Genomic DNA, 22,518 nt, shown 5'->3' with positions numbered 1-22,518 from the left:
GCCCCTCTAGCAGAGGGACGGCGTTGGTTCCTGTTCTGTAAATCTCCACAGGGACACGTAAAGACATCACTGCCTTCGGTCTGGAGTCTCATCCATATCAATAATATACATCAAAGACGACAATATATGGCTCGAGGCTGAAGGCAGCATACTTTGTGCTAAACCTTAATTAATGCTGGCCGAGCGCAGCCTCGTGCGACAGGTTACCCTCTCAGCCTGGGCTTTTTTTGACATTATAATGCGCTTGTAGCAGGGTCACCAGGCCAGAGGTGCCTCCTGGAGGGCTGAAGCTTTGTGGTGAACCAGTTGTGGGTGTGCGACTCTGAACTGTGCAAGGCCGGTCATGGCTGTTTTTCCCTCTTTCGCCTCCAAGCTGGGACACTGAGGTGGGGTGATCAGAGGGGGCAAGGAGGGACGGGCGCCGGTGGCGAGTGCTGCCGCCCTGCCTCCCGCCATCCCTCCGGCCTCTCCTCGCAGTGCCACCCCAGGCATGGCCCTGCCTGGCTGCCCCAAAATGGAGCCCGGCTCTGGCCTAGGCCGGCCCCGCGTGCCGCACCTTTACCTCCACAGCTTCGGCGCCCACCGCTGCGGCACTGTCATCCGCTACGGCCGGGCCCGAGGCGCTGCCAGGCCAGAGGGCGAGGGCAGCCCAGGGGCCGGCACCCCAAGGCGGAGCGGCGACATGAGGCGCCCTGGCCCCAGGGCGGAGCCGCCCTCTCCGGCGGGCAGGGCCCGGGACCGGCCGCAGGTGGTGAGGAGCCACGGCGGCACCCAGCCTGTCAGCCCGCACCATGGTATGTGCTGAGGACCCCAGGGAGCTCGTTTGCCCTCCCGGCATGGGGGACGGTGGGGCTGAACTCGAGTCCCCCCTCCACCCCTCAGGCCCTCCTGTTCTGGGACCCGCCATTTTCCTGAGGGGCGTCGCGCTGTTTGTGTCGTCCCATCGGGCTTGCCTTGAGGCGAACGCTGCACGCTTCTCTCAATTTACTGGGTACAACTGGACTGGCATCTAGGCAGGATTTCAAAAAAAAAGATGTGAAATTCATGTGGGGGGTGTGTGTGTGAAAAATTCATTATTTTTGCCCCAAACTCTCGCGCTGCTGTGCCGCAGTGTCTCCACGCTGTCAGGTAAGGCAGCTCCGGGCTGTTTAGCCTTCCTTTGTCCTTTCCAAAGCAATCACACAAATGATAAGGCCAAAAATAAAATACATCCTCTGGAGCGGCTCTATTCCACGCTAAACTTCTGGATTCTTTCTGCCTTTTCTCACTGGATTCCCGTCTAACCGGGGTGCCACTGTACTTTTTGCTCACTCGTTGCGAGAGCCTAAACATGTTTCTTAATTTTCTTTCTTTGTCGCTGGGACCAAACGAAGTTGGGATGGGCATGGGTGTGGGTGCCTTTTTTTTTTTTAAAGCAAATGAAAAGATTAGGCAGCTTTCCACTGCTTACAGTCTGTTATGAAACATGGTTTTGCTGCACGAGATGAAACGGAGTGAAAATGGGAACGTGACCTGGCTTCTGGAGAAGCGGGGTTGCCAGCCAGAAACACTGGGGAGGGTGCTGCTGATTTTTACAAGCTCACTGATCTTGAGATATTATAATCCTCTTGTATTTTTTTTTCCCCTCTTGTAAAAGTGATTTTTCTAAGGATGACAAAGCAAAGTGCTACATGAGTTTGTCATTAAAAGCACCAGTCCTGCTCGTTCACTATCTAGTCTAAGCGATGCTGGCCTGAGGTGGCTGGTTGCTTGAGCGGTTGCTCCCGTGACGTGGCCACCTCACATGGGTGGCCGAGGGGCTGTAGTGGCCTGGAGGACACTGGTTTCCCTGAAACCTTGCTGTTGGAGGAAACCAGTCCAAGAGTTTGGCCTGCCCTTCTTGCTTCTGCTTTTTTGTGCTACTAGAGGCGATTCATCTGATTTCTTGCCTCAGCCCAGTCACCGTTTCCTCTTTTAGCTCAGACAGGATACTAGTAGCTGCCATACTGAGGGGAGAAAAGGGAATTATCAACTGGTTGTATTTCCCAGAAGCCTGACGTCTTCACTTTTGGTTGCTGTACTGTTTTGAAACATGTTTTGCGAAGTGTGTGAGGACCTGATTTGCCCCCTGGTTTTAATGGAGAATGTAAGCAAGATGATAGTCAGTACAATGTGAAGGCTGGTATTTTGTAACCTGCTGGGACCAGAAATAGATACCTCTCTGGAAGATGGGGAATCTACAGCTTCCCCAGGAATACAGTGTAAACACTCAGGATATGCTTTCTAAACTCTCTTCTTAGGTGACCGTCGAGAGGATAAGGCCGACACCTTTGATTTTCCCTTCCCTTCAAGAAATGTTGATAAAGCAATGAAACGAAAGAAGCAAAAGGTATAAAACGTGAGAGTTGAATGAGCTGCCTTTGCATCTACGAAAATAGCTTCCCACTTGTTCTTTGTGTGTGAGAGCATGAGGGAGATTAAAAGACTGAATTGGTAGTCTGTTACTGAAAACCTTACTTACAGGAAAGAAAAATGGGATTATTTTCCCTCTCTTGGGGCTTTAAAACTCTGGCTCTCGTTCAATAAAGCACTCAAGTATGTGCTTACCTTGAAGAGTGAGAGTATTCTATTGACTTAAAGCATGTACTGAAATGCTTTGCTGGATTGGGGCCAGAGAGCTCCACACCTTGCTGGGTGAAACCCAGCAGGGAAAAACTCTGCTGCTTCTCTTCCTCTTCTGATTATTTTGAAAAAAGAAAGTCCACAGGTTACAAATAAGCAAAGGACAGAATAATAGGTATTATCACTATGCTAGTAGCAATATAAAATTACCATTTCATAAAAGTATTTCTGTTCCTGTTCAGTAGTTCAACAAATGTTTGAAATTTAAAAAGGCACATTTATTAAAACAGTAACTCATTATGAGATTTTGTAATGTGTGAAGTACAAGTAATCAGCTACACTATAATATAGAAATGTCACAGATACTTGATTTAAAACTAGCTAAATACTACTGACTTCAGAGGAACAGCTAATAACATACTATAATATTACTCTTCTAGTTCATTAAGTAGTCTTCAATAAGAATGAGGAATATGTATTATGTTTTAGCAATAAATGTCCATGAGAAAGGAGTCCTTTAGATTTAAACTAGTTTTACAGATGGGGTCCAGCAAAAGTCATAACATTAGCATGTTAACAGCCATTTGTATTTGTTAGTCTGCCTCTCTGAGTGCCTCTGCCTTTGTCAACAATCCCAGTTTAATGTTTATTGTGCCAGCTATAGATGGAGATCTATGCTTCTAAAATAAAGATCATCAATGTCTGTAAGACAGATTAATACTGATTTGATGTCAAACAGGCTAGGTCATTGCTGAGTTGAAATCTGAGCACTGGGTTTGAACTATGCTGCTGTGGAGGGATTAGGCAGGAAACTTTTTTCTCCTGGAAAAAGTGAGCAATTTTGTATTATTCTCATTTTTTCCCTTTCTGGATGACTTTAAAGAGCATTTTATAGTTCCACACAAGTTTTCACATAGCTCTTCTTATCCAAAAGGGTAGTTCACAAGTCCTGGATGAACAAGAGTGCTAGGTGAGAGAGGAAGAGGAGGACTCGTGGAAAATCATGGAGTAATTCATGATTTTCAACTTCTAAATAAAGGTGATTCTTCCAGTATATCCCACATACATATCCATCTCCCACTCTTCCTGCTCTCTTCCTTGCCTCCCTCCTCCACCCCAAAAGCTCTTAATGAAAAAACAGTTGGACTTCAAAGTCATCCTGGAGAATTCAAAGTTCTTTTCTATAGGAGATGTTTTAATACAAACTTTTTTACATGCTTCATTGAGAAAGCTCAATTTTATCTTTTAGTCTAAAGTCTGGCTTAGAGTCTGGAAAGTAATTTCAAAAATGCTTGAGGAAAATGAAAAGTTCAGAAGTCGACTGTTGACTTGCAGTCAGCGTAATGGAGAAGGTAGGTAATGAACTGATAATGTTTTATTGTATTAAAGAAAGCAAGTTATTAATGCATATGCTTTGACTTACGATCCCTAGGTGTAAGGTCCATTAAGTTGTTTGGTTTGAGTAATATGCTTTAGAACTCACAAATTATGGAATTATTGCATACCTTAAACACTTCTAGCCATATCTGAACAACTCTTATGCTCCATTGAGAGTCTCATAGAAAGTGTATTAGTTGGGAGGAAGAGATGGCAGAAATATTTGCTGCAGTCTGTAACATGAAAAACATGAACATAAAAGACTGTGAAAATGTCTGCAAGCTTTTCTGAAAACATGAAATATGCAATTAAACTATTATTCACAGACTGGTCTAAGGCAGTACTTGGATGAATAATAATTTTTTTTTCCACATTGAGAAATTGGAAAATAGTGGTTGGTTTCATTCAGCCAATAAATAAATTAGATGCTCCCCAAAGGTAGCTGTAATATAATTTAACATAACCATCAAACATGTCCTCATACTGTGCCCTTAATACAGCTATTTCATTACTGGAAAATGGCTTGGGAATTAAAACTGGTGCTCTGCATTGAGACAGCTTCAATTAGAGACATTGTAGTTGCTGTGCAATTTAAGATAATACAGTGTATGCTTACAAACATAATTGGAATTTCTGGCATCACAATATGATTAGTTTTTAGGGAAGAGAATATACTAATGCATTATAAGATAAGTTAAAAATGGCATATTCACCCCTCAGTGCTTCTGCTTAGCTTGCGTTAGTATTATTAGAAGTTTTGCACATGTATGCATGTTAAGACATATACCAAAATGTATGTAAAGCATTGCCAGTATCTTATTTTAGTAAAAGTTTGTATGTTGCATACCGATTAAATTTCCACATACATGATAAGAGAATATTCTCTCAAAAATATTTTTCTTGAGAACAAAAGAAGTGCAATTCCGGTTCAGAATGGAAATCTGTCTACTCCAATAGCCTGTGACCAAGAGTGGATGTTATTGGAATAATAGAAGAAAGATGGGAAGTACAGAATTGTTCTTCCCTGGGTACTGCCCTCAGCTTTTGACAATAAAAGCTTCATTGACTTTCTGAAATCAGAGGTTTTATCCAGCCCACTGTTCATTAGCTTCCAAAAGGCTTGCCCTAAAGTTATTTCTCTAATTTTCTGCTTAGCCCATTTATACTTTTATCCTCCACAACTTGCTACAACAATATATTCCACAATTTATGTATTATGTGGAAAAGCACTTCTTTTTCTGTTTGTTTTAAGACTACTACCCAATTAATTCTGGTATTATAGAATGCTGAGTATTAATTATCTACTATTCATAATCTTCATACCAGTCATGATTCAGTTGGCCTCTGTCATATTTCTGCTCAGTTTTCTCTCTCTCAACCTGAGAAGATCCCATCTGTTAACCCTCTCATATGGAAACTGTTTCCCAGTTCTGCTAATCTTTCTTACCTTTTTCATCAATTACGGTGCTGCCTGATTCTATAATTGTTCATAGTTCATTGATATTATTGCTTATTTATTTGCATTAATGAAAGACAGTAAATATTGGTGGCTTTGACACTGTATCTGACTCATGCCTATACAAGTAAGTTCCTGTTAAATCCAAGAATTCCACAGCGGTCAGGCATGAGTATCCTCCTCCTGAGCTCCTCCCTTCCTGCCAGGCAAGAGGAGGTTTGCCTGGGGGAGTCTTTCATCCCAGTAGTCACTTAGGACTTTTTCCTCTATAAGCTTGTTGCAGAAGCCATTGTAAAACTGTGCTTCACTACCTTTTTAAAGGTTTGATCTAGCACCTTCAATATACTTTCTCCCACAGCTTAGATCATTGTGGAAGTTTGTGTGCACAGCCATTAATGTAAATGTATGATTTAGCATTTACTGAAGAAAAAATAATAGTCTTCCAGAGTTTTTTTGTTTGCTTGCTTTTAAAGAAAAGGAGAACAGGAGAAAAGGAAGGAGTAGAAATCTTTAATATGTGATTGCCTGTGAAATTTCAAGTTCTTGTGAAAAAGCCAAGAATTCTGTTGATATAAGCTCTCCTTGGTGGGTTTCCCATCTTAACATAATGGCTGCTAATCTGCTTTTCTGTTTGTTACAGATATGCAGTGTGCTGCTTAGTCAAGCTTGTATTTATCTCAGGACTGAACGGACAGGGCTTGTTCACATTTCCTATACTCATTTCTTTTTGTCATTGGGGGGAGGAGGGGGAAGGGAGGGGAGTAGAGGGCAGTATTATCTCTATTTGTAATTCCACTAACTTAAAAAAAAAAAAAAGAAAAAGCGCCACCCAAGCACTTATTCTATCCTCAGTCCTAATTGTTGCTCATTTTTTCAGGAGCTTTAATTGACAATCTACTATAAAGCTCTATTTATTTGTAAAGCATCAACTATAATATCTTCTTTCTAATTAGCAGATTTTAAACAACATCACATCAAGGAGATATCTCCTATTGATCTGAATTTTTCATTAAACAGGAAGCAAATGGAATAATTCTGGCAGACATTTAGATATGAATCAACAAATCTGAATTAACTGGCTTCAGTTTTTCATTTTTTACTAGATTAATAGAGCTAGAAAATCAATACTGTACTTTATTGCCTCTATAAATAGTTTTCTTGAGAGACAAAAATCTACTTGAGGTCTAATACTAGCTATTTAATCCCTGGAAAGCTACAGTTAAGATTAGATTCAGTATGACTGAAAATGGTGACATGCCTATATATAATATTCTTCCACAGGCAGCGATATGAACCAAAGTTCACAGAATGAGGCATCCTATCTGGACAGGGTATGCATGTAGTCCATTAACTGCCAAGCACACTTAAATGGTAAAATAAGTTAAAATAAGTAAAATAATCAAAATAAAAAGATGCACAGATATTGTTTAATATTATAAATAAGTAACAGTCATCTTCTTCAGTATTACTGACATTGGGCTCAAACGTCTTTCAAGATCTCAGTCATGTCTGGGAAGCAGCAGAGCCCTGTCCTCGGCAGGAAGGGCTGTGTGCATTGCCAGGGTTGGGAGGTGGATTTTGCCTTTTCGAAGGCATAGTCCGTGTTCCTGCACTTCAGGGCTCTCTGTGTGTTTGTGTGCGTGTATGTGTGTCTGTACTGATGACTCTTCCCATTTTATTCTAGCCTACTTCTGCTACTAGAGCTGTTTGCCTCCCTGGTCTCCATAGCTCGTTAATGACTTTTCGGCTGGAGTGTGGGAGTGAATCATCATATACTTTCTCTCCTTTACCCCCAGAAGATTACTCACAGTATGTTAAGCAACTTGGGTCAATATGCCTGAAGTCTGCTCAAGTATGATACTTGCCTACATACATATGCGCATATTTCATATCTCCCCTCAGCAGATATTAGAGCACAGGCGCAGATGCCAGAATACCACAGCATTTAGGAATCATTTCATTTACAAGCTTTATGATCATGTGATTTTATTTTAGCTTTATGAATGTAGAACATGATCGTGAGTGGTATTGGTATTTGGTACAAAGAGCACAACTTTATCAACAGAAATATATGTAGCTCTACTCTGAGAAGAGTCTGAGTGGGAAATAGATGCATAATATCTTGGGGGTGGAGCAAAGTTTAAGGCTGCCTATATGTTTAGGTATTATGGAAGCTCCCCATGAGCTCTGAACTGACTACTTAATTTCATGTACATAGATGTGGCCTATGCATGGGCTGTCTAGAAATGTGGTGTGTGCCCTATTGAGCTAAATCTTTCCGTGACAGTCCAACATATCATCTGAAGAACTGGAATAGTATTTATTTGGCACACTTTGTATCTGACTTCTTTATATTACAGGGAATGTATCACTTCACTTTTGTCTGCTTTTTTCCTCTAGGAGGAGCCCATCTTTGGCTGGGTATAGCAAGAAAATAAAGGAAGATTGAATCTGACAGAAATAAAAAAGTAGTGATATTTTCACTTTTGATCTAGTTCTTACTGACATCAGTGGCAAGACTACAAGTGATTTCACTGAACACTGGATAAGGTCCTCTGTTTTTTGTTTGGCATATGTGTTTCTATGGTTTAAGAGGTTTGATTTTAGCATGGTTTAAACATCTCTGTTGTGAGATATTTATCTGAAGTCATTAAGTCTAGTATTTCACGTAGATATTAGTTTTCGAAGGCTTTTTAATGAGCATAATGCTGTGACAGTTTGTTTGCAAAAGAATAGAGATACACATTCAGTGTTGACTGTGTTTGTATCATACTGTTTTGTAGCTTGTCAGAATCATAAACAAACACAAATTCAGTAAAGTAGAACTTCACATAAAATATGTAGAAACACTTTTATTCTTACTGATTTGAATAATTTTGACTTTATTACATTAATAAGCAATTGCTCTTCTGTTCTTTCAACCATTTATACAGGAATCTCAGCAAGTATTTTGAATATGAAAACAGGTGAATGTTTTCTGTCTTATTGTTCGTTGTGAAACACATAATGATATCATCACAATCAGAAGGTATTGTTTATCTGGCTGACTTTAATAACATGATATAATTTTTTTCTCTTATGGAGTTTCATATTTAGACTTTAGATTGACTGTTAAATCCTTTTAAACCAGCAAATTCTGTAAAAGGAACATGAAGACCATATAAAAATAATATGTATATGGGTTTCATCTCTATAGATAAAACATTCACCCGTGACAATTAGACATCCTTTTTTTCAGTGCAAGTATAGTTTTCTCATTTCATAATGTCTTCGTGTTTGCAGATATAACAACTGGAATTTCAGAGTTCTGAGCTTTAGTAGCATGCTAGTGATTGTGTCATTAAGCAGCAAAACATTTGGAAGGATTTAATCTGTTTTCTAAATAGTAAAACTGCAAATATAAGTGGAATGTGCCTTTTTATGAGAACTCAGGCATCAAAGTTCTTCACTGATTTGTGTTTGAGTAACATTTGGATTTTACTTGAAATAGTTGACATTTCAGCTTGGAAAAAGAAGTGAGAAAGCAAAGTGTTACATCAAGATGTGATCATTTTTCTGGCAGAGCAAAAAATATCATAGTTCTTTGGTATTTTCCAAATACATATTTGAAGTCATATATATATGTATATTTTTAAATAAAGGAGATGGTCTCCCTGTTCCCACAGTTCTATCATTGAAATGTTTGCCTGGAGAGTATTTAGTTTACAATCCCAGATTATAATTTCTAGAGCTGCTGCTCTAATATTTGTTTTCTTGAAAACTACAGCTGCAATTGATACCTTTTTTGGCACAGACTTAAGGGGCCCTGGAAACCCAGCGTTTCCTACATGTGTGTAATTCATAGTTTTAGAGGATAGTGAGGTACATCAACCTGAAGTTGTGAATGAAATGTACCCAACTCATTAAGAATCTTTTGATAAATATAGACCAATGTCTTCAGGGCCATTTTAAAAGGAAGAAATCATAAAAGAAAACTATGGACCTAGATCATCCCTATCCTTACATCTCTTGTAATCTGAAAAGTCTGTACAGGTTGGCTGTCAATAGCTGCCAGGGTTATTTGATAATGTCTTTCTTGCATGCTGCAACCACTTTGTGTGTGTGAATAACCAGAAGGTGCAAGGGCAGACTCAGGCCCTATAAAGCAGATTCAGTCTTTCACTGGTCACACATGTGGGACTGGAGTGGTACCAGCCTCTGCTTCATGTGTTAGGGACCAGTGAGGTGAGATAGCCTAGCCCCAGCATTGCCCAACTTCAATGGCTTTGCTAGATTTTACAGGGTCACAGAGTAGCCAGGGCTGATGGGCTGTGCTGCTGCTCTTTCATGCGGGTGTGATGGTAGTTTGATGGGAGGGTCTGTGCTGCATCAACCTTGACATATAACTTGATGCTTGTTAACATGCTGCTAATCCGGAGAAAGAAATATCTACAGTTTTCCTTATTAATCCCAGCTAATCTGTAGTTTTACCTATTTTCTCCCTTGTCCAGCATGTATCTGTTCTGCCTTCTTGCGTGCAGTTCACTCAAGAGTGCAGTTCATATCCAGAGTGGAGGCTGTCATGAGCAGCAGTGCTTCTCAATCTGAGGCATATGAAACTGTAAATAAGAGCTAGCAGCCCATTCCCCAGAAACCCTGTGGTGGTGACAGTTTAATTTATTGGTTGGGATGTCCTGATACAAAAGATCCTTCTATTGGTAGTGCAGTCTCTTTGAGTCAGACCAGCTAATGCAATGGAGCAAAAAGATATGTATTGATTAAGGCTCATTTTCTGACTCTTTCTTTGGATGATGAAATCTAGCTTTCCACTGTAGGGACCAAAAGGTACTGTTATGGACAAGAGTAGTCAGAGAAGTTAAGCTACTGAAAAAACTGTCTGGAGAAGAGCCTAGCTCAAGATATATAAACTAGACCAGCTGAAATGTACACCATCACCATCCATTCAAACAACTGCAGCAAAGTATTCTTCATATGACCAGCTAAATTTAAACTGCAGAAGAGAAAGTAATTGTCATGTTGCATTAAAACATGTTTATATGATCCAAGTAACAACTTCGGCAATAAAATAAAAAGAGTTGGTTTGTTCAGTAAATACATTATTTAAACCACCTTTGTTGAAAGGAATCAGAAATAAATAATGGCATCTCAGGGCACTAGATCATACGCTTGAGAGTCAGAAAACAAGTGATCCTCCCCTCAAGTCCTTAATCATGACTGTAGAAGCAAAAGCAAGTGTCATACTGTCCCGCTGTTGTTCCTGGGTAGCAGTGTTGTTCTTTCACGTGCTTCAACCTGCCTATCAGTTACCTGAAGTTTTTAATAACAAATCTCACTTGGAGTGTGAACCGGAGAAGGTGTGTGAATGTAGTGGTCGTGCTCCGTCTTTGCAGCCTTTTTCTCAGTAAATAATTTACCTTTCTACATAGAACACAAACTCTAGCATATTTTAAAAATTTGGAAAATAGTTTTGAGCTCAACCCTGCAACCAGTTTTCAGTGAACTGAGGAGGTATATTGTGGTAGAGAGGTGGGAGTGAGCAGCCAGGGCATCCAGAATGACTGAAGGCATTGCTGCTGAATTCTTCTTATCAACAAATGTCCATCACTTGTCTCAAGATCTTGTAGTTGGTCTGAGTTAGTGCTATTTTGTACCATGTTTTCCAGAGTACAAATGACTCTATGTGAAGTTGAGCAGTGGAGAGTAAGGCCTTCTTTTTATATTCCTTCTTAGTGCTAGTCAGAAATTTACTGGTAAAACAAAGCTGAAATGGAAATAACGCATCTGCTGTTTTGTTTGAAAGTTGTCCCATTTGGTGAGTTCTTGCCAAATTGAACACCTGTGGTTCCCAGCGTGGTCTTCCTGGCAGGTCAACCCAGCAGATGCAGCCTCCTCTGTCTTGGAGTAGTCTGCCCAGTGGTGCTGAGAATTTGTCCAGGACTTGGAGTCTTGAAACTCCAGCCTGTGTTGTTAGGCTAGCATTTCCAAATGCTGTAAAAGCCTGAAAATCCTGGGAGATTGAACTTTATTTAGGTGATTTCCATGTCTGGAAGCTCTAAGAATGTCTGCAGGAGCCAAGACTGCTGGAGCTTCTGCCTCTCTGACATGGAGCTGTGACTTCAGGACAGGTTTCTGGCAGTCCTTAGTGGCAGGGCTGCACAGGAGCCAGAGGGACTTGGGAGCTCCCACAGCCACTGTGCAGAGCTGATGCTGACAGATGCTGCTGCTGTTGTCGGAGACAGTGTTGCTGATCAGCCGCAGGGTTGGGAACTTGGGAACTGTGTTTTGGAAATGTTTTGATGTTTCTGTAGTGACCTTTCTGGCAATTTCCAGTTTGTGGGCATTTTCAAAAGAGTTTGTTTCCTGCCTGATTTGGACCCAAGCCACTGATTCAGATAAAACCCCATTTCCTGCAAACTCCACTAGCTCTCTATCTGGTGTTGCAATGAATCAGACTCCTCTGCCCTAACAGTAGAGAATCTGCAGTCCTGTGCCCTGTGAGGTTATTGTGACTTGGCTGTAAGAATATAATCAATCACCAAGGTTAATAATATTTAATTGCTGATTTCTTCCATATAAAGACTCCAGCTCTCAAACAAAACTTGAGAAGTGGATGTGGAATTTCTATTGTGGTCAGATTTTGGGAAATTATGAGATGACCTTTGTCTTCACTGGACATTTACATCCATTAATTGCTTCTGTCTGTAGGGCCCTCTCTAGTAGTCAGCATTCTTCTTTTAACTTCAAAGGTTCTAATACCATTTTGCATGGCCTCTAACTAAGGAGAAACCTTCAGCAAGCAGTTCATTTCTATTGTTCCTTTGGAAAGTGACAAAGCAAATTTTGGGGCATATGTGACATTTCATGATATGTACAGTAGATTCTTAAACATAAAACAGGATACAAGTTGATTTATAGTTCTTGTGTATAATTTTCAGTGACATAGGTATCTTTGTGTATTAGGTATACTTTCATTGCAAAAGCAGTTCTATGACAATAGGAGTTTGCACAAAAAACAAAGCAGCTATACTTTGGTGTGTTTAACAGTATAGGCGTTCCACCAAATCGAAGTAGCAGGGGAACTTATCATTTAAGTGGAAGCTTACTTTATGAGAAATAGAGCCAATTTTATTGAAGTATATTAAGACCACCATGAATTTTTAATAAATATTCACAGGCAGTTACTCACTTGTTAGTGACAGCATCAGGGACACCTGATCTGATGGTGAAAGATGGTGTTTGAAAGCTTCTGCTGGCCTCATAGCTGGTAAAACTCTGCTGTGTGTAGTTACAGTTTCATTTTGTTAGAAGCAAAAGATAGGGTGACCCCCTAAGGAAAAAGGAAGTATGCCTTGATCCAGAGAGAGGCTGAATACTTCCTGAGACACGTTGAGTATTTTCACCGCTCATTGACTGTGGCATCTCTCGTAACATGGCCTTATTGCATCTTCCATGCTGGATGTGTATGGCATATTGAGAGGATCTCTTCTTATTGCGCTGCATTGTGAACTCTCTCGTGTATCTGAGAGAAGTGGTTCTGCTGAACTACGGGTGTTGCTGGGCTGCTTATGAACATGTCTGATTTGTGTATTGTCCCAGAGATCATGACAAGAATACATTAATGCTGTGAATGCATGAAAGTTATTGCACATCTGGCCTTCTTGCATAGACAAGTAATGGAGGCAGATTATAAGAGCTGTGCAGGAAGGTGCACTAAGGCACCAAAAAATGCTGCCTCTCCTCAGGAATCATAGTAATACTTGTATTTTGGAATGAATAATAAATTAACATGGCTTTTTTCCCTGTTCTAGTGTACGCTTATTTTGTGGTTAGTAACATATGTGTGATAGGACGTCAGCAGTGTGGTGTAATTTTGCATGACGGATGAGTTCCTCCATAGTAATAACTACAAGTAGTTAGCCCCTACTTAAAATACATAATCACTTTTATACCTGCTGGAATTTTAAATTCCTTTAACTACTCATTCTTCTTGGCTATAAAATTCTTGACTATGACATCAATTTGTCTGTGGAGCAATCTTCCAAGGAAAAGAACAGAACTGCCCGCCTCGCTTGGCTCTGTTGTATCCTAGACAGAGCAAAATAACTGGAAACGTGCAGGAAAGAGCAGTTTTGAGCATTGGCAGAGATCAGACTTGTCCTGTTACAACCTCTGCCTCAGGCAGGCATTTCAGTGGGAATAGTCCCATATTCTATTTGAGGTAGAGAAGGTAGCAGGAATCCTTCCTGTATTGACATGATCTGTCTAAATGTCACTTTCCACCCACATCATGTTATTTTCTCCAGGAAAATACAGGTCCAAATTCATGACCATATAGATCACAGGACTCAGGTGAGGGCTGGGTTTGGCTTAAACTCTCTCTTGAAATTCTGTACTCCTCACTACTTTTCACTGACCTGTTAGACTCATTTGGGAAGGAATTCATGTGAATGCTTGAGAAACAAACCCGATCTTTTCGCAGAACAGTCTCTGATGTGGCTGACGTTCTTCCTAGGACTGCCATGGTTTGACTTCTCTGAAGGTGGTCTGAAGTCCTGGGACTTTGTCCTCACTATTTTTATAGTTTCTTCTGTTACTAATTTCTACTGCCTGTCCGTATGTTTCCAAATACTTTCATTGAGAATCTGAGCCCAGATTTTCAATATATGGAAATTGATAGAATTAGTAAGTTGCAATAGTATGCAAAAGCTATATAGGAAAAATGCATGGTGTGCTTGAAATACATTTTCTAAAGAGAGATGAGTAGCATAAGAATTTCATAGATCATGGAGCAAGGATGGAAAATTATATTCATGAACATTGAAGAGAAGTTGATTTATACGTTCGGATTTGAACTGGATAGAAGTTGAACTATGCTGTGACTGACACGTTTTGTTTACAAGTTTTAGAATTTAAAATAGAGTGAAATGTCATAGCCAGGCTCTGTTAAAAATCTTAGGTGTCTCAAAGACAGCCAATAATCTTTAGCGTGAATGGATAATGAAAACAGTAACTCTACTCTGATTTGCTTAACTGGAAATAGATAATATATCGTGAGAGTCTTATTAAAGAATAAAAAAAAAGCATATATTTTTGTTGACAGAGGAAATATATTGTATGTTTCTCTGGAGTCTCATGTTGCTCATATTGCTGCTTTGTCTTATTGCCAGTCACTGATGTGCTATGTGTGGGTGGAAAGGTCAGACTGTATTTGCTCCATAGTGCAAGCTGTAAGTTACTCTCTGATTTGTTGTATTCAGTTGGCTTTGCCTTAATGGTGTCCCTAGAGAATGTTCTCCTTTTGGATCTTGTTGGCAACTTTAAACATCCATTTCTTCTGTCAAGCATTGCAAAAAAAGGTGTTTTCAAACTGAAAGGGGGCATATTGCCCCTAAGTAGTTAGAGGGCTAGTTCAGCCTCGTGGAGGAAATGCAAGTTATTTAATGCTAAGGAGGGGTTTGAGGGATGCAGCATCTTTCTGCACATCTCTGCCTACCACACTGCCAAAATTCTCAGATGATGGCACTGAACATGTTGCTGAAAAAGTGCTTCTATGCTGAAAAGTCATGAGGTAAAAGCAGCATCTGCTGACTTACCACAAGTTCCCCCTGCTAGTACTCACAACTAAAACTCTTTTAGTGATAAAGTGGCTCTAACCCTGCCAGTCCTCAAGGGCTAGCAGTGTGTGAGCTGGGCTCTCTGGGTTATGCAAAATATCTTCAGTGGAATTTAGTTCCCTTCAGTTATCAGTAGATTTGCGGCTGCATGGAAGATATTAAACAGTGCTAGTGATGCACAAGAGAAATAGGATTCACCTCACTGCCCCTTACCTGTGTTATTCTGAAGAGTATTCGAGTATAACCAACAAAAATTAATATATTAAACTGTGCAAGCATAGCAGCATATTCAAATGAATAGATATGCTGAACAAGCAGATGCCTTATTTGCAGCCTTATATTTCATGGTGTAACCATCCTTTTGAAGGATTTGCACAGGTGATTCTGGAGATTTAACATCAGTGTGTTTGTGTAAAGTGTTGCTTAAGACTTTTCTTAAGTCAGAGGGACTGCCTAGGGATCACTAAGATAGTATTTTGGCTAGCAGGATATTTGTTACTAATATTGATGTACATGAAAAAGATTTAGTATTCTTATCACAGAATGATTTTACAAACTATGAAAGATGTCCGTTTGCTTTTCAACAAAGCACTCTCATTGCACTCAGTAAATGCCAGGTAGGAGGTGGAAAAGCACAATGCCGTTTATGTGGAGTTACAATGTGCTGTTTCCTTTGCATGTTTTTAATAATATTTTCCAGCCCCTCAGTTAAAAAATAGTTACCTGGCTGACAGAGGGGCTAGAGTAGTTCAAATGTATGCATTCAGCAGAAGATAACTATGTGGTCTTTATGTCTCTTTGGATAGTCAAATCACTTCAGATGATATAATCTGTAATATATTGAATGCTAGAAAAAGACATGATGCAATTGCACTTTCAAAAGGGATGGGCTTCATTAAGAAGAGCATTGCCAGCATGCTGGGAGAGGAGAAGGTTCCTCCCATCTCCTCAGCCCTGCCAAGACCTTGGCGGGAGCGCTGGGGCCAGGGCTGGGCTCCCCAGTACAAGAGAGACATGGGCATACTGGAACAAGCTCAACAAAGGGTCACAAAGATGATTCAGGGCTCGGAGCCCAGATCTGTCATACAGAGAGAGAGAGAGAGATTGTTTAGCCTGGGGAAGATTTATACACTCATCAATGTGTATAAATACTGGGGGGTATAAATGAAGACAGAGCCAGACTCTTCTCAGTGGTACCCATTGCCAGGACAAGAGGCAATGGGCACAAATTGAAACACAGGAAAGTCCACTTAAGCATAACCCCCCCCCCCCTTTTCTTTACTGTAAGGCTGATCAACCACTGGAGCAGGTTGCCCGGAGAGGTTGTGGACTCTCCATCCTTGGAAATACTCAAAACCTGACTGCACACAGTCCTTAGCAACCTGCTTTAGGTGACCTGCTTTGACAGGAGGTTGGACTGGGCGCTTTCGAGAGGCCCCTGCCAACCTTGGCCTTTCTGTGTACATTTGTGCACCGAATGATAAGAGACAGTCTAACAGGAGCCTGGTCCAGTCCTGCTAGGACCAGGGGGCTTCAGCTCAGGAGCTAGAGAGCAGGCAATGTCTGGGACAAGACTGGGCTTCTGTTGTCATTTGCGTAGCCTGTGCTTTTGATTTTCTTACAACTGCCATGTTTTGAAGGCCATAATTAGCATCCTGAGCCAAACAATCCAAGTGCAATTCATCGCTGTGCAGAGCACCAGCAAAGGACTTTGCAAGAGTTATTGCTTAACGCATATTTGCACAGATCCTAGTTCAAATGGGCATTAGTGGCTGATTTCAGTTATTATCACAACACTAAATTGTTATATCTCAGTATTTTAATCATTAATCTTTAGTGGGTCGTTTACGTACTCCTTCAGTCCTACCTACCAAAAGTCCTACACCTTCAGTGCTGGGCACAGCCCACCTGCTTGCTTTCTTGGTAACTATTCCTTGCCCAGTCTGCAGCAGGCTGGAATTGCAATTACGTTGAAAATCTTGTCAAGTCTTGAGCTGAACATGCCTGCAATGGATGGAATCTGAATGCAATTTAGCTATTAAACTTTAACAAAATCTTTCCTGAATTCATATGAACTCCCCAGACCTTATAACCTAGATCAAAGTTAGACAGATGACTCTGAGGACATCAAAAAACTACCTGCTGAAAATTTCAACCCTGTGAATAAGAGTTATTCAAAATAAAGGATTGGATATGGCAGAGCCTTATTTTCGGAAACAGTGAAACTCTTTTGGATGAAATTTTCTGTAGGAGTTTTGCCTGATGCAGAAATGTGGTACAGAAGATTGCAGCTTAAGCATGTGGAATTTTGGCAAAGCTACTCGAAACAGGCTCTTCTATGACCCGTGTAAGGTGATGTTAGTAGCAGGTAGTGCTAGGTGTCCCACCTATACTGATTGTCTCGCAGGGCTTCTTGCTGTAGATATTCAACCGCGGCACTGCAAACAAACTCACACCAAGGCATCGAACATTTTGTCTTTCCCTACCAAAGTGTGTCCTTAAATGAATTTTCACAAGTGAGTTCTCAAAGGCTTTATTACAGAAACAGTTCACGCCTTTTAGGAGTATATTTAGGTCTTGTAAAAGATGCCAAATTGCAAGCTCTGGAAGCAAATTCTATATTTATAAACAAATCAGGCTAAAGTCATCCCAAAGTGCCCTCTGTTTCTAAGCAAAGTGCTACAACCTCATCTTGCAGAGGCTGGTGGTTTAAATGATGATAAAGGGTGGAACTGAATTTGTTTGCAGACCAGTCTTGGACTCTTTGGCCATACCAGATGTGGTGGTGATATGCCACCAATCTGGCTTCTGCAAATGAAAGGAGACTCCTGTACAACCCCGAGTGGGGCCACTGGCTTGCTGGTCCTGCCATGCTCTTCCAGCCATGGCCGCATTTGAGTCAAACCCCAAAGATCTGAGAGTGAGCTTGCGTGATGCGCTGAAGAGGGCAACTGCGGTCAATGGCAATGTTCAAAGGTGGGGAATGGGGTGCCTCCGAGGCCCAGTGGTGGTGCCAGTCCTGTCTTCCTGCAGCCTCACAGCTGGTGCATGGCCCTCTCCAGCCTAAGGGCTCCTGTGCACCAGTGCAGCTGCAGTATGTTCCTGCACCATCACAGCTGGCGCGTGGCCATCTTTGGCCTGTGGTGCCATGCAGCTGCATTGGTGCAGGTGCAATACGTTCCTGCAGTGTCACAGCTAGTGTGTGGCCCTCTCCAGCCTATGGGCTCCTGTGCAGCTGCACTGATGCAGATGTGATACGTTGCTGCAGCATCAGAGCTGGTGTGTGGTCCTGTCCGGCCCGTAGCCCCATGCAGCTGCACTGGTGCAGGCGCAATATGTTCCTGCAGCACCAGGGCTGGTGCGTGACCCTGTCCAGCCTGTGGCCCTGTGCAGCCGCATTGGTGCAGGCACAATATGTTCCTGCAGTATCACAGCTGGTGTGTGACCCTGTCCAGCCTGTGGCCCCATACAGCTGCACTAGTGCAGGTGCAATATGTTCCTGCAGCACCAGGGCTGGTGCGTGACCCTGTCCAGCCTGTGGCCCTGTGCAGCCGCATTGGTGCAGATGCAATATGTTCCTGCAGTGTCACAGCTGGTGTGTGACCCTGCCCGGCCCGTGGCCCCGTGCAGCTGCACCGGTGCCGGCGCAGCACGCTCCCGCCCCATCGCGGTGGCGGTGGCGGCCCCTGCGCAGCGGCCCGCACGCACCCGCCCCAGCGCAGCCGCGACCCGGGCATCGCCCCCAGCTAAATCCCGCGGGACCCCCGCCTCTTCCCTCCCTGCCTCCCTCCCTGCCGTGCCGCCGCGCGGCCTGCAGGTGGCGCCGCGGCGCCGCGGCGGCGGCGGGGGGCGGCGGAGCGCGGGGCCGCGGGCGCGGGGCCGGGGCGGGCGCGGGCGCGCGCGCGCGGCGGGGCGGGCGGGAGCTGCTGCCGGCGCCCGCCCTCAGTCGCGCCGCGCGGAGCGAGCCGAGCGCCAGAGCGAAGCGCTGTCCCTTCAGCACCGCCCCGGCCGCCGCCGCCGCAGTCATCGTCGTCGTCATAATTAAAAAATTAACCCCAATAAAAAAAAATATATATATATATAAATCCCCCCTGCTCCGTGCCGCCCCGTCGCAGCGCCCGGCCGAGCCGCCAGCAGTGACCGCGTGGTTTGCAGTAAGTAGGGGCGTGGGGGGCGAGGGGACCCCCAAAAAGGGGGGAACCACCAAAATGGGGGCTGCCGGGGAGCGTTTCTCTAGCCCCGGGGGTCTGCATGGAGGCGGGGGCCAGCCCCACGGAGCCGCGGCATGGGGCATCCCGGCGCCGGTTAGTATTAGTGTCAGCGACGGCGGCCCTGCTCTGAAGCACGGTGTGCGGGGGGAGGCTGCGGCGGCCCACGGGGCGGCCTTGGAGGGGATGCTTGGGGTGTGCAGCAAAGCGTGCGCCAAGTTGCTCCCGATGCGGCGTGCTTCATCTCTGGAAACCCGGCCGTGAAAGCCCCCATAACTGCCGTGCCGAGTCGACCCCAGCGACGGGAAGCAGCAGTCCTCGTCCTCCCACTGCTCTTGTGACATTGGTCATCTTGCTGGTTTCAGGTCTGGACAGCAAGGTCCAAGAATGGTGAAGCTGGGGAGTAATTTGAACGACAAGAACAACAAACAACCATCCAGTGAAGATGGGTTTCAGACAGTTCCTCTGATCACACCTTTGGAAGTAAATCACCTGCAGTTCCCCGCGCCAGAAAAGGTAAAGCCAAATCAGATCACGCTCATGCATGATTACGCACACCTGCACCCCCCTGCTTTTCACTGCCCGCCGACTTGCTGCTTTCTGATAACGTGCACTGTGGCAGAGCGGTTACCCAATACATAAAAAGGATTTATCTTTCTTAGTGTGTTTATCTGCTTTAACATAGCAAAGAAGCACACAACTGTCCTCTCAAACCTTTCCTGTCCCCTGAAAAAAAAACCAATATTCCTTTGTAAGTACAGCTGGAAAAAGCTCAGTGTGCTTCCCTTATAAATGCTGGAGAAACTGAGGATAAGTTTATAATGCATTATTATTGGTCAGATTAATTGCCTGCATTCAGAGTAATATGATAACTCTCTGAAATAGGCAGCTATTTTAATTATCTCAGTTGAGGTTTGTTTTCTTCTCCGTGGCTGTGCAAAGCTTATTTGGCTATTCATGGTGGTGATTTCTCTGAGGAGAGCAACCACAGTCCCCCATGTGATGGGAGGTGATGGAGCAATCCGTGCCTTCATCCCCCATTGGCTCCGGGGAGGGGACAGCTTTCCCCCCTACCCAGTCAACACTCTCAGAAGTGATTGCAGCACAAAAATGTCCAGAAATGTGCATCAGTGATTGGCTGAGGTTTGGTGGCTGGAGCTTTTTAGATGCAATATGTACTATGAAATCTTTTGTCTATTTCTGTGCAGTGACGATGCATATCGATATAACCTGGTGAGGACATGATGAGACCGTAAAAATCTGTATGCCCCCACAGTCCTTACAAAAACAAAGCCTATCTGCAGTGTAGTTCCCAGATAACACAGAGATGGAGCCAACTCACTTGAAAGTACAGACAGAATGATTACGTCTTGCAGGATAATGGAATAACAGTAACATTTACACTGATGATTATTGAACATATATCCTGTTTTTTACCATAGGACAAAATGAATTTTCTCTAAATACATTAGAAGAACATGATGATGGATGTGATAAAACTCTTTAGACAGACGAACTGTGTTTATTTTACAATACAGCTGGGTCAACTGCCTGGCCATCCTGGGAACCAGACCTATGCCAAAGGAGCTAGATTCATTTCCCATATGCATCATGGCAATCAGGAGCAACTTAAAGCTTTCAGGAGAGTTACACTTCTGTGAATTGTTGTGAGAGGATAAACTGGCCCTTATCTATAACTCTAATTAATAAGATTAAGGAAAACAACTCAGGCAAAGTAACATGATTTATCAAAGAAGTCTGAGAGGCTCGAAGAAAATTACAGATGTGTAAAAGTAACTCATTCGATGATGGTACAAATAGCTTATTGAGATGGAGAGCATACACTGGGTGTCACAGGATGTGAAATTTAAATGACTCATGTATCAGGTGAGACATGGAAAACCTAACAAAAATCCTTTCAAGCTAATAAAGTGATAATGAGTGTTTTCATGATCACCACATTCCAATTGCCTGTTGGTGAACACATGCTGAAGCATATCGGTCTAGTGCGAGTCTGTGCTGATTTCTGTGTTTAAACATGCCTACATCAATAATGCCCATGTTGTTGAGGCACGTTACCTTCATTAGCATACATTACTGTCAGTGCATCTACTGACATCAGTGTTTTTCTTTGCTGAAAGAGTGGGCTGTTTCTCCAGGAGTGATAAGCATGATTCAGAACTCATTACAGTCAGTTGTATTGATTTCTATAGGCTTTGCTTCAGCTCCTAAGCGTAGTATGCCTAGAGTTAGTGGTGACTGAAAATCTGTTACAAAAAAGAGAGGTTGTTTATTATAAGACCAAAATAATTCACATTTTTTTTCCTTTATTCTTTGTAGAACAAATTCTGTTGCGATGATTTGCACCTTAGGGAAGAGGGCCTGCATGAAGGGCTGTTAACAAGGAGTTGAGCTTCATGTAAAGAGCTTGGGTGAAGGTTAAGTGATAGGGGAGAGTGTCATCTTTGTACTTAGTAAAGCAAAACACTGAAGAGTGAGGTTGTAAGCCTGAGGAAGAGTAGACATGGATTTCAAGTCTTCCAGACTATTTTTGTTTGGATTTGCTTGTAGTCAGGAAGCAGGATTAAAAAACCTAAAAGCAATTTGAGTTTCTGTGTATAGAGGGTATTCCTAAAACCTGCCAGCTGTTGATTGTAGCTTCTAAGAGTGAGCACACAGATCAGCCTGCTTTCTGGTGTCTCTTGCATGGGATGCTGCATAAATCACTGGAGTCAAAACCAGTGTGGTAGTGGGGTCTCTGGGAAACGGCTCAGAAGGGCTTTACTTTCCTGTTTTCTTAAATATAAATCCATTGCTGTTTGCCTGTAACCACAAGGAGGCAATGTCCTGGGCCTCCGTGCTCCTCTGATTGCAGATCAGCTGCTGTGAATCACATCTCGTTTCCACTGCAATAAAGAGCTGATGTGCCTTGTCCTGTAAATGATGTCTATAAAAAAAGAAAGAATCCCTGTTAGATACTCATTTTTCTGGGGTTATTCTGACCAAGAGAGGGTATCTTCATTTAATATATGGAGTGGTCTTAACCTGGATCTAACCTTGGGTCTAGGAGCAATCTAGGGTGCATCAAAACTGCAGAAAGGAGGCCTGTCTGCTGTTTGGGTCTGTGTACTTGCTCTAACTTCACTCTATCTGGTAGGTTAACAGTGAAGAAGCTCTGTGTTTGTCTAGCAATTCAAGCATATGCTAGATCTGTGCTGCTGCAACCCAACTGCTGTTATTACCTGTGTGCAATAATGCCTCC

At 42.8% G+C, this 22,518-nt stretch overlaps 2 protein-coding genes across 2 annotated transcripts in view; both read left to right on the top strand.

Annotated features, from left to right (window-relative positions):
- Positions 1-514: 514 nt before the first annotated feature.
- C15H5orf47 (chromosome 15 C5orf47 homolog) lies at positions 515-8,028 on the top strand. Its single transcript, XM_026122598.2, has 5 exons — positions 515-794; positions 2,280-2,368; positions 3,851-3,953; positions 6,716-6,765; positions 7,835-8,028. Exons 1-5 carry the CDS (start codon positions 515-517, stop codon positions 7,859-7,861), a joined length of 549 nt encoding a protein of 182 aa, XP_025978383.2. The 3' UTR covers positions 7,862-8,028.
- A 10,969-nt stretch (positions 8,029-18,997) lies between these two features.
- NSG2 (neuronal vesicle trafficking associated 2) overlaps positions 18,998-22,518 on the top strand; it is a 38,661-nt gene continuing 35,140 nt past the window's right edge. The window contains exons 1-2 of the mRNA XM_026122673.2: positions 18,998-19,202; positions 19,622-19,772. Coding sequence (XP_025978458.1) covers positions 19,644-19,772 — 129 coding nt within the window. The 5' untranslated portion in view covers positions 18,998-19,202; positions 19,622-19,643. The remainder of the gene's footprint in view (positions 19,203-19,621; positions 19,773-22,518) is intronic.

This window comes from Dromaius novaehollandiae, chromosome 15 (assembly GCF_036370855.1).
Source record: "Dromaius novaehollandiae isolate bDroNov1 chromosome 15, bDroNov1.hap1, whole genome shotgun sequence".
Classification (NCBI taxonomy): Eukaryota; Metazoa; Chordata; class Aves; order Casuariiformes; family Dromaiidae; genus Dromaius; species Dromaius novaehollandiae.
Note: the sequence above shows the minus strand (reverse complement) of the source record. Positions and strands in the feature narration are given on the sequence as shown.

Excerpts from the sequence above, each read along its gene's own strand:
- C15H5orf47 (XM_026122598.2), top strand. The coding sequence starts at position 515 with ATGGAGCCCGGCTCTGGCCTAGGCCGGCCCCGCGTGCCGCACCTTTAC. Across the intron at positions 2,369-3,850 it reads TGAAACGAAAGAAGCAAAAG|TCTAAAGTCTGGCTTAGAGT; the intron begins GTATAAAACGTG and ends TTTATCTTTTAG. Across the intron at positions 3,954-6,715 it reads CAGTCAGCGTAATGGAGAAG|GCAGCGATATGAACCAAAGT; the intron begins GTAGGTAATGAA and ends ATTCTTCCACAG.